The 11794-nt window shown below is 51.0% G+C and overlaps 1 protein-coding gene across 1 annotated transcript in view; it reads right to left on the bottom strand.

Moving 5' to 3' along the window:
• The window catches only part of Rspo4 (R-spondin 4), an 18410-nt gene extending 8501 nt beyond the window's left edge, over positions 1-9909 (bottom strand). The window contains exon 1 of the mRNA XM_013010655.1: positions 9782-9909. Within this exon, the coding sequence (XP_012866109.1) occupies positions 9782-9909 (128 nt within the window). The remainder of the gene's footprint in view (positions 1-9781) is intronic.
• Positions 9910-11794: the final 1885 nt, after the last annotated feature.

The raw sequence follows: 11794 nt of genomic DNA, 5'->3' as shown, positions 1-11794 counted from the left end.
TAAGTGAAGTAAGCCAGGCCCAAAGAAACATAGTTTCTATAGTTTCCCTTATTTTCAATAACTAGTATATGTTTAGGACAAGCAGAAAAGGTGAAAAACTATGTACATATGACCAGATAAGATGATGTTAAGCGAAACGAACCCCAAGATAGGGACACAAGTAGTTTTTGCTTTCTTGCTATTGTTCCTAACATATTTGTAATGTACCATGTGATTTTTTTGTTTCTTTGTATGTTCCTCCTCGTGGTATACTCCCTGTTTTTACTGTATTTGATGTTGGTGCCCTGCATCGTGTATATACACTTCTCTAGCTTGGGGAGGGGAAGGGAAAAAACAAAATGCTTAAATAGGGATACAGATTGAGGTGTACAAGATACTATGTTGAAAAACAAACTTTACAATTTGGGGGGGGTGAAGGGTGAGGGGGAGTGTAGTTGTGGAGGTGGGAGGGAAGGGAGGGTAGGGGAAAAACATAGGCGGAGGTAACAATGCTTGACAGGAAATGTACTCATTACCTTGCTCATGTAACTGTAACCCCTCTGTACAATATTTTTACAATAAAACATGTATTAAAAAAAAGAAAGTACAAGGGGTCAGCGCTGGTGGCTCACACCTGTAATCCTAGCTACTCAGGAGGCTGAGATCCAAGGACTGTGGTTCAAAGCCAGTCCTGGCAGGAAAGTCCCTGAGACTCTTATCTCCTTAATCATTAGAAAACTGGAAGTGGAGCTATGACTCAAAGTGGTAAAGCATTAGGATTGAGCAAAAGAGCTCAGGGACAGCACGCAGGCCCTGAATTCAAGCCCCCACGACCAACGGAAAAAAAAAGTGCAACAAGGTCCGCTTAGGTGATGGCCTTTGTGTAATGCTGTTCCAGAAAGATTTAAACTTGAGGATTCTTCAACTTGACTGTGTCAGAATCCCTAGAAGGCTCCAGGAGGGTCTAATGGGGCTCAGGGATGTGTGTCCACAATAAACACAATATGAAAGAGTCGTCTCTGCTCACACCTCCTTGACCTGAGCACAGGGCTGGCAACCATGCTTATTATCTGACCCTGAGCTTGACCTTGACTCACCTGAGCTGGACAGATAGGAAATGGATCTCGAGATGACCTTTCACCTAAGGACATTTTCTGGTTGGTATAGTGACCTGTTCCAGTGCACTTGTATCTCCCCAGATAAACAAGATACTGGTGGCACTGGCATCCATGGCCTGTCTGTGTGAGCAGAGGCTGAGTCTCCACATGGCTTGAGTGAGGCTCTTGGAGTCATCTCTACCCTGGCATACTTTACCTGGGATGGCCAGCCGGGCGTCCGTCTTGTGACCTCAGTGTCTATTGATTCAGATACAGCCATGTGGCCCAGCAGTAGCTCATCTTGGGACTCTGTGTGTGTGTGTGTGTGTGTGTGTGTGTGTGTGTGTGTGTGTGTGTGGTGTCTCCTTGTCCACTCTTGGACTTTGTGTCTTCCATTCTTTTCTCAACCCACTTTGAGTTTTAGGGTTTCTATCACTTGCAGCCAAATGATTTCTCACTAATACAGAAGCAAAGAGGGGGAAAATATATAAATAAACATGTCAGACCCTGGGAGGAAGCAACAAGTGGAAACATCATGGGCTTCAGAAAGACAGAGATTCTGAGCGCCTTTCCGGCCCTCCCAAGGCTTGCTGCTCCCATAGCTCCAAGTAAAGTCGTTTGTCCCTGGAGCTAATTCTCTTCTGTCAATGTTTGATCAGAATGGATATAGCTCACTAGATAGGAAACAGATTGTGGGGACGCAGCTTTGCTCCAAAGAACGGGGGTCCAGGGAACACCCCCCCACTTCCAGGTCCTTCTACACATCAGGTGGATCCTGGCCTCCATCGCTGCTCTGTCCCGGCTCAGATGTGTGCTTCTAAAGAAAAGCATCTGGGCTCTCATGGCAACCTCCTGGGTTTCCTTGGGGTGTTAGAGCACCCCATATAACTTCAGCATTCTCAGCAACTGTCATTCCCCTAGTCAAAAATGCCAGTTGCTCCCACGTTTGTGGCCCTGCAGCAGAGGCTGGGGTCCCATCTGAGCCACCCGTCATTCCCCAGGTCCCTGGGGCATGAGCTGAGACCTGGATCCACTTTCTGCACCATGGTCATAGAGCTAGGCGCCACGGTTTACAGCCTAACACAGGAGTCCATTCACCCGCCCACTCACTTAACACATGGGTGCTGAGCCCCTCCACTGGGCCAGGACCCATGCTGGGGCTCACTGGCTAAGAGCTTGGGGGCACTGCGTGTGCATGGACAATGTAGTGCTCCTCTATGAGCAGGGCAGGGGTTGTTAGGAGAAGAGACGCCTGCAAAACTCTCAGCTCACAGCCCAGCCACTCTCTCTGTCCACAAGGGTCTTAAAAATCTAAGGACAGCGCGGCACTCATAGCTCAGGCTTGTAATCTAGCTACTCTGGAAGCTGAGGTCTGAGGATTGTGATTGAAAGCCAAGTAGGAAAGTCTATGAGGCTCTTATCTCCAATCAACCACCAAAAAGCTGGAAGTGGAGCTTTGGATCAAGTGCTAGTCTTGAGTGGAAAAATAAAGGACCGTGCCCAGACCCTGAAATCAAAGGCCTTAGGACTGGCGCGTACGTACGTGTACACACACACACACACACACACACACACAATACAATCTAAAGATAGATGCTATGCTCAGATGTACAGGTGGAAATCCTGGTTCCAGCACCCCCTGAGTGACCTTAGACAAGCTCTTTAGTCTCTGAGTGCCTCAGTTTCCCCATCTGAAAAGCTGTAGCGGTAGCTCTCAGTCCACAGGCCTTGTTGTGAGGAATGAACAGATGAGCTAGCAGGCGCCGGGCACGCAGTAGGGGCTCCATTGTACCCCTGTGCTGCCTGTCCCTCACCTTCATGACACAGAATGGGACTTCAAACCATCCTGTGCCTCCCCTTCTTTCCCAGAGGCCATCGGGACCAGGCATGGTGTCTCTGCCTGCTGTGAAGAGATCACACAGAGCTTGGGTTGTGGGTGAAGGGCAGATATATCTTTCTGTTGGGGATAAGGAATCACCTGGGCTCTTCTGACCGGGGTCCCAGGTTCAGAGTCTCTGAACCCTAAGAATGTTTCAACAGAAGTCAGTGACTCAAGGATCACAATGACCTCTATTTATTTTCCCTTCCTTCCTTCCCTCCCTTCCTTCCTCTGTTTCTTTCTTTCTTTTGTCAGTCCTGGGCACTGTCCCTGAGCTCCTTTTTGCTCAAGGCTATCACTCTACCACTTGAGACACAGACAGCTCCACTGCTGGCTTTTTCTGTAAATAATTAGCGTTAAGAGTCTCACAGATTTTCCTGCCCAGGCTGGTTTGAAACCATGATTCTCAGATGTCAGCCTCCTGAGTAGCTAGGGTTACAGGTGTGATCCACGGGTGCCTGGCTCTTAACTTTTCTATTTAGGGGTGCTGAGTAAATTTGAGGTCCTCTTGCAGCATCATGCTTTTCCCACTCACTCTGCTGGCCTTTCTGAGGGGACCGCAAAGGCCCAGGGTGACCCTTGGCTTCCACCCTCCCCTCCCCGCCCCCTGACCCTTGCATGCTCTCTGAGGCAAGTCCCTGTCCTCAGTCAGCCAGTGAATCCACCACCAAGATATCCTCAGGATGCAGCCCGCGGACTCCAGTCCCACCCACTTCTTTTTTCTTTTAAAGACTCATTTGGACAGATTGCCAACATTATTTAAAAAAATAAAAAAACAAGAGATTTCACATAAAAATCTGGAATTTGGACTTCTCTGGAAAAAGCCAGAACATCTGCCAGCACTGGGCCTCCTGCTCACAGGGTAGTAATTGCCTGGGCTTGCACAACCAGAGCATCTGCGTCCCGCATACCGCAGCCCCTCCCACCCCCTCGGTGTGGCAGCGAAGTCAGCCGCCATTCCTCGTCATCTCGCTTACCCACGTCACTCACCCAAGACGATGAAGTCAAACAGGGCTCTTAAAAATATTATAGTATGTGTGTGCCAGTACTAGGGCTTGAACTAATCGCCTGGACACTGTCCCTTACATTTTTCACTCAAGGCTGGCACTCTACTACTACTTGAGCCACAGCTCCACTTCACACTCTTCAGTGGTTAACTAGAGATGAGAGTCTCACAGACTTTCCTGCCCTGGATTTAAACTGCAATCCTCAGATCTCAGCCTCCTGAGTAGCTAGGATTACAGGTGTGAGCCACCATTACCTGACTTGTTGTTGTTGTTTAATTTTTAAGAGATGGGGTCGATGGGGTCTCCCCTATGCTGTCCAGGTTGTCCTGAAATTCCTCAGCTGAAGTGATCCTCCTGCTTCAGCCTCCCGAGCAGCTGAGACCATCCTGTGTGCCGCTGCGCAGCAGAGCAGGGGTCCTCAGCCTTGAGCATGCACCAGATTCACCCTGAAGGCTTGTGAAAAACACCCATTTCTGGGCTTCCCTCCCAGTTGCCACTGCAAGGGGCCCAGGAGGAGCCTGACATTGCAGTGCTAAAGGATTCTCAACCTCATTGGTCTGGGGACCACTCTTTGAGAATCACTGGGGAGCAGGGTTCCAAGCCAGACTTCCTGGGTTCAAGTCCCAGCTCTCCCCCTGCATTTTCCCCCATGCATCCCTGAACCAGTGTCCTAAGCATTCTGTGGGTCTATTTTGCCATGTGGGACTTGGAGATCCCACTGGCCAGGGTCCTGGAGGAGTGGTGAGGAGCTGGGCGGAGCCTGCCTGCTATAAGGGTCTTCTTGGCATCACTGTGGCTGCCATGACTCCGGTCACCTGCCCTGCCTCTGTCAGGTCTGTGAGTGGAATTTCTTTGACAGTCAGTGGGAAGCTGTTTATTTTGATGCTAACATTTTTAGGGGTAGAGTTTCTTCACGACTGGGGTGTGCCTGGGGAAGCATGCCCTGCATGAGAACATCGTTGGTCACGGTGGACTGTGGGGTTTCACACAGCTGTCCTGCAGGTCTCCTGGGGGTGGGGGGTGGTGAGGAGGATGGGGGAACAACAGAAAGAGACCAACATGTCTATCCTTCCCGGTGGAGGCGCTGTCCCTTGCAAAGGACCAGAACCATGGAAGAGCTCCCCACCCTGGAATACTGGGCATTGCCTCTCTGACACCCCCCCCACACACAGTGGGGGACACCGGCACGGCACTGATGACCAAGGCAGACAAACAACATGTGGATGGCCGCCTGCCGCTCAGGCCACCACATATGGTAGACAGCCGCTCCCGCCTGCCGGGACCCTGGAGATGATCCCGGGAGGGCAGGGCAGACCAGGTCCGGGCCTCCCGGGCCCTTCTCAGTACTGGGCTATGAGAACCTTGAGAATGGCATATGCAGAACCCAAGGGCTAATGCAGGAGGTCACCTGTTGGAGCCTCCTATACTTTAATCCTCCTCCAAGGCCTCAATGGACATTTCCCAGTGCCTCCTCCAATGTCCACTTGGCCTTACTGAGGCTGGACGCTGTCCAACAGGGCAGTGCAGGCTGCTCAGAACTGCCCATGCTTCCTTTTTTTTTTTTCTTTTTGGTGGCATCGGGGCCTCACATTTGACTCTACCATTTGAGTCAAGTCTCTCTCTGTCTCTGTCTGTCTGTCTGTCTGTCTCTCTCGCTCTCTCTCTTTCTTTCTCTCTGTCTCTGCTTTAGTTTATTTTCTTGAATAAGGTCTGGTATTTTCTCTTTTGCCCAGATCAGTCTTGCATGTTGATCCTCCTACCTAGGTGTCCCGCATAGCTAAGACTACAGCTGTGAGCCACCAGGCCCAGTTTATTCCATTGAGATGGCGTCCCCTGCACTTTTCTGTCTGGCCTGGCACTGCATTCCTCCAGATCTTAGCCTCCCACATAGCCAGGATGGCATTGTGCACCACGGAAGCTAGCTCTGGGTTGGAGAAGGAGTCTCAAGTGTATGCACAGTCTGGACTTGAACCATGATCCTCCCAGGCCCAGGCCTCCCAAGTAGCTTGGATTACAGGCAGCCCAGCTTCAAAGTAGATTTTGATGCAAAAGATTGCAGCAGGGGGGAAGCAGAAAATGGAACAGTCTGTCTCTCCACCAAGCTCATGGAGACGCTGTGGGGGCCCCAGGCCTCACCAGGAGAAGTCAGGAGGCAGAGGATCATGTTATTCCTGCTTTGCTGCCCAGGAAGGCCGGGCTCAAAGACCAGCCAGTGAAAGGGCTGCAGCCCTCAGTCCCTAGCCTCTCCCTACTGGGTACCAATGCCTTGCCTGATGCCAGAGGCCTGATGCCAGATGACAAGGGGACAACATCACCCTTGGTATCCAAGGAGGGGCCTTCCCCAGAGCCAGAGCTGGGGACAGGCCCTGCCAAGCTTCCAATCATAGGAAGGGAAAAGCGTTCATGAATCAGGTGTGCCCTGGGACAGTGGCAGATGTGTGCCAACACCCCTAAAGTATTCTAGTACAGTGTCTTGGGTTGAAGCACGAAGAAGCCTGAGATCCTGCCCTGGACTACCCCTGCCTGGCCCATCTGAAGCTCTCGCAGAGTCATGATGAATGTAGGCCAAATGGGCTGCTTGTTCCCAGCACCTCCCTTCTCTAGACCAAATTCTGTAAAATTTTTCTTCAAACAAATCCATCCCTATTTCTAGGTCATCTGTCAAATGGATTGTTCATCTCAGTGTTTCTAAGGGTCTATGTTCACCCACCCATCCACCCATTCACCCATCTGCCCACCTACTCACCCATCCAATAGCCATTCATCCATCTATCCACCCATCCATTCACCCGCACATCCACCCAACCACTCACCCACCCATCTATCCACCCACCCATCCATTTACCCATCTGCCTGAAAAGTTCCCAGAAAGCAACCAAAGTTTGTGAGGACTTAACCAAAGTTCATGAGGATTGGGATTCTAAGATAAAACAGAATTAGAGAGAAGAAAGAGTCTATGTCATGTCTATTACATGTTTAGTCTGATCATTAAGACAATTACACATAAAGTATGCCAAGAACAACCATCTTTAATATACTAACTGCACCTATAAATCAATAAGAAAAGAAGACCAACCCAAGGAAAGGGGAGAGATATTACAAACAATTCAAAGAAGATCACATGCAAGGCTGTTTCGCATCACTAACAGTTTGTAAATTAAAAATGAAAGCGGGAAGGAAGTATTACTGCAAGCCAGACAAACTGTAGGCCAAAGTCATCTAGTACTCCGAGAGGGAAGGGAACGGGCTCTTGTCTGCAGCATAGGGCAGCACGTGTTCTGGCTGGTTCTAGAGGCTGAGATCGGGCTCCACACCTGGCAGCCTGTCATAGTTTCTTGCCCTGGATTGCTCATGTGGAAATGGAGCCACTGCCCATGCAGCTGGAAAGCAGTTCTTCCCATTTTGCAGAGGGCTTGCTCCAGGCAGCCCTACCTCTCTGTGGGCCCAAATAAAAATGACCAGGAAAAGATATGTGCAGATCAAACGTGCACAGAACTTCTTCATTGTTCGTATTTTCTAAACAATACAGGACAGCCAGGGACAGAGCCCCACCCTGTGTTGGGGTTACAGGTGACCTGGAGATGGGCAGGCTCTGTGCCATTTCACAAAAGGGACTTGAGCATCTCGGGACTTTATGTCCATAGGTGTCCTGGAACCAATCCCTGGGGCAATGAGGATGCTTGTGTGAGTGACACACTGCTGTAGGTAAGGAGGGGGGAGGGGGAGGGCACTCAGTGAACAGACCACAGGCTCCACCCATGGAAAGCTCCTATCAGATAGTCATGGGGGTGACTAGAGTGGACCATGTGATGGAGGGAGGGAGGGAGGAGGGGAGGGGGCCTCACTGAGACACACTCTTGATGGGGGACCAGCAAGTACAAAGGTCCTGAGGCTGGTAAGAGCTCGGTATGGAAGAGGCCAGAGTGAGCAGTGGATGGTGAGGTTGTCTGGGTGGGAGGAGACAGTCCACTGGGTGGAGGTGCTGTGGTCAGCCTCGGGGAGGTGGGCGACCAGGAGAAACAGGGGCCCAGGGAGGGAGAAGCACCAAGCCTTGCTCCTGGCTATCTTGGGAATTAAAGGATAAACAGCAGGCCTGGGGTACCTGACCTCAGAGACAAATGGATCAAATCCTAGACAACCATGAACTGATCACTCTGCAGCCTCCCTCCCTCCATCCCCCAAATCCTTACCACTTCTCCTGGTCATGGGTTCAAGCCTCTTCCGCCTGCTGCTGCCTCTTGATATACTGCCAGAACCACATACTAGTCCTGGGTTTCTTCTGGAGGTAGCCTTAAAGCAGGCTAGACCCCCAAATTGGACTGACACTAAAACCCTCACCTAAGTCACTTTCAAAGTTGAGAATAGGGCTGGACACCTGTAATCCTAGCTACTCAGGAGGCTGAGATCTGAGGAGCCCCATTTACAGTCAGTCCTGGCAGCAAAGTCTGCGAGACTCTTCTCCAATGAATCACCGGAAAACTGGAAGTGGTGCTGTGGCTCAAAGTGGTAAAGTGCTAGCCTTGAGCAAAAAGAACTCGGGGGGCGGGGGAGTTGAGAATAGGTGACAATGAGGCCCTCTGTGCCCCAGGTTCTGGTGACAAATCATTTAAGACCACTGTAGCTCTGAGACTAGGACTACACATACCCCATTTTCATGGTGAGAAAACTGAGGCTCAGGTACACACACACAGCATGGGGAATCCTAGACTAATGCCCGGGTTGAACCTGCTGGTGGCCCAAATCAGCTGTCCTCTTCTCCACCTGGTGGGATGGAGGTGAGGCTAAAGGTCAAAGGAATGTGCTACCCACACAGGACATAGAGCTTGGGGTGCCTGGGGCAGGAGGACACTCAGGACTCTGATAGGTCATTCTGCCTTCCACTTTGGGGAGGACATAGTCCCAGGTTCCTGAATTAGGGAAAACAACAACAGCAATACATTGACAGCAATGCCCAGAGCTACCACGCTGGACTTCCTCACTCACCACCCAGTGTCCTGCCCGTGTCTGAGTGAGCCATCGGCGCATCTCCTCCTCAAGGCCTGCCATGGTGAACACCAAATCTAACACCACTGCTTTCACTCCGTTTGAAAAGTGCTGCACATAGACGGTGGTCTCCATGGGAAGAGCTGTATCCAGAGCCACCACACTTTTGAACAGTAGCAATATATATCTATAGTTGGTTGTTGGGCTTAAACTCAAGGGCTGGGCTCTGTCCCTGAACCTCTTTGTGCTTAAGGCTAGCGTTCTACCACTTGAGCCACAGTGCCACTTCCAGTTTTTGAGTGGTTCATTGGAGATAAGAGTCTCATGGGGACTGGCTGGCTTCAAACCGTGATCTTCAGATCTCAGCTTCCTGAGTAGCTAGGATTACAGGTGTGAGCCACTGGTGCCTGGCTTAGAAATTCCTTTTTTAAAAAATTCATCTGGATACACACACAAACACCAAATCATACTCTCACACATTTCCACATCTGTGTGCACATATTTGTGCTTGCACAGCATTTGTTACACCACCCCTCACACACGTAGATCCATACTGAAAATGTCTTAACAGTCAATGATAACCTGGCTTAATGCTTGCAGTGTACTGTGGAATGTCCTAGAAGGCTGGCAAGCCTAGGGACTTAATCTGTCTGTTTTTCGTATCTATGAGCGCTCAGACAGTGGAGCAAGTGACAGATCCTAAAGCCCACACTGCCTCAAGTTTGCCAAGCTTGCCAAGCCCACTCGGTCCTGTCCCATCCCATCCATCCAATTCCATTCTGCTCTCCTCCACTCCATTCCATTAAAAAAAAACAACAACCCTGGCTGCAAATTACCCATGAATGTCCACATGCTGATGTGTTGCAACCTCAGTCTGAATTACTGTGAAGGTCAGGTCTTTACAGTAGATGGACTTCAGGGAAATGTGGGCCTCTGCAGCAGCCTCCTTGGAGCACCTCCCCATCTGCTCTGGAGCACCTCCCCCGTCCTCCCCAGAGCATCTCCACTGTCCTTCTCAGAGCATCTCCTCTTCCTCACCAGACCATCCCTGTCATCCCTGGAGCACCTCCTTCACCCTCTCTGGTCCTCCTTGGAGTACTTCTCCAGTCCTCCCTGGAGCACCTCCATTGTCTTCCTGGAGCACCTCCCCCGTCCTCCCTCACCCACTTCCCTGTGTTCCCCCTCCTCTTCCTGTCCTCACCAAGCCACCTCACTAGACGCTGTGGCCCTCTGGCCGAGCACATGGGATGCACTTCATATTTGACTCACCTAACTGGCCTCCAGGGCAGTTGCAGCGACAGTGGTTTTAGTTTCAAGATAAGGAGACTGAGGCTCGAGGGGACAAGCAAGGGGCAGGGGTGACACTCTACCCCCCAGAGGATGCCTGCTGCCTGGTTCAGGCCCAGCTCTCTCCGTCCGGGACAGGACTGACTAGGTCCTTATGATATCCCTGCTGTGTACCTTCCCCGTGGCACTGGAGACTTCCCGGCTGCCCAGAGAGGTGGGCACACTGGGCCCCTTGCACAGGTAAAAAATGGTGGGTTGGCTTCGTGTGTGGCCTGGAGGGTCACATAGCTTGGACAGCAGAAGGCCAGGATGAGGACCAGGGCTCCCTGCTTTTGCCACGTGTAACCTGAGTGTTGGAAGGGTCTAAAGTGAGTGTGGGCTCCTCCCCAGAAAACAGTGCCTGGTGAGGAAAGCTAGCCACAGGCTGGCAGCGAAGCTCCTGGTCCGTAGTGGGGGCACACTGCAGCGCCCCTGCCTCTGTCCACTGTCCCACTGCCAGACACCCCAGAACACTTCAAGAGAAATGTCCCCAGCTGGCTCTTTTTACTCATTTGTACTTAATTAATCAAAATGTTTTGTAAGAGACATTTGAGATCCAAGAACCTTTCCCAAGCCTTTTCTTTCATTTTTTTTCTTGTCTTAGAAACAAAAAAAAAATTGGATTTCATTAAAAAAAAAAATCAGTGACGCCAGAACCCGAAGAAGCCTGGCTCTGCGGAAGCCAGGCTCCGAAGGCAGTGGTAGACCAGGACTCTATGGGATCCCACAGCAATTTCTTCTGACCCTGGAGACCAGGCTGCAGGCTGGGACCTGGGACTGGGATGCTCTGGGGTGGCAGCCCCTCCAGGGAAGGCCTGCTTGGCTCAGCTTGGCATCCCAGGACTCCCAAAACTTGGAGAATGAATAAGGAAGGAAGGAAGGAAGGAAAGAAGGGAAGGAAGGAAAGGAGGGAAGGAAGGATGGAAGGGAGCGAGGGAGGGAGGGGGGATTGCTAATGCCAGGTGGGTTCCCCTGCTAAGTTATAGGAGAAGGCAAAGCTGGTAGAACCCATGGGAACTGGGTATAGGATTTCCCAAGTGGATGCTTTATGAAGAATGGTCCTATGTGACCATCCAATGCTCTGATAAGTCCTGTCCTCAAGAACTCGGCAAAACCAATATTTCCTTAAACCATTTGCCAGGAAACTATAGCTGCCTTATGAAACTGCTGGAAGGAAGGGCTTGCCTAGCCTCCACCCCACCTCAGTGCTAATGGAGAAACCAAGGCTGGGGCTGGGGCAGAGGATAGATCTCCCAGCAGGAAGGGTGAGGAGCTCCTGCTGAGACCCAAGGCTGACACCATTGTATCCGAGTAAGAAAGGCAGTCACAGGCTATCTGAAGATGCTGGCAGGGGTGTGTGTCAGAGGTGGTGTCAGCATGTATGTCAGAGGTGTGAGTTTGCTACTGGGTAGGGTGTCAAAAGCCCAGGAGGCCACAACAGACTAGGCTAGTGTAGGGGTTCCCCTTCCTGAATGAATTAACTCCTGGAGAGGTAGTGATAATCTGGGAAGCAAGGCAATTTC

Source organism: Dipodomys ordii, unplaced genomic scaffold (genome assembly GCF_000151885.1).
Source record: "Dipodomys ordii isolate 6190 unplaced genomic scaffold, Dord_2.0 Scaffold13, whole genome shotgun sequence".
NCBI classification, from domain to species: domain Eukaryota; kingdom Metazoa; phylum Chordata; class Mammalia; order Rodentia; family Heteromyidae; genus Dipodomys; species Dipodomys ordii.
Note: the sequence above shows the minus strand (reverse complement) of the source record. Positions and strands in the feature narration are given on the sequence as shown.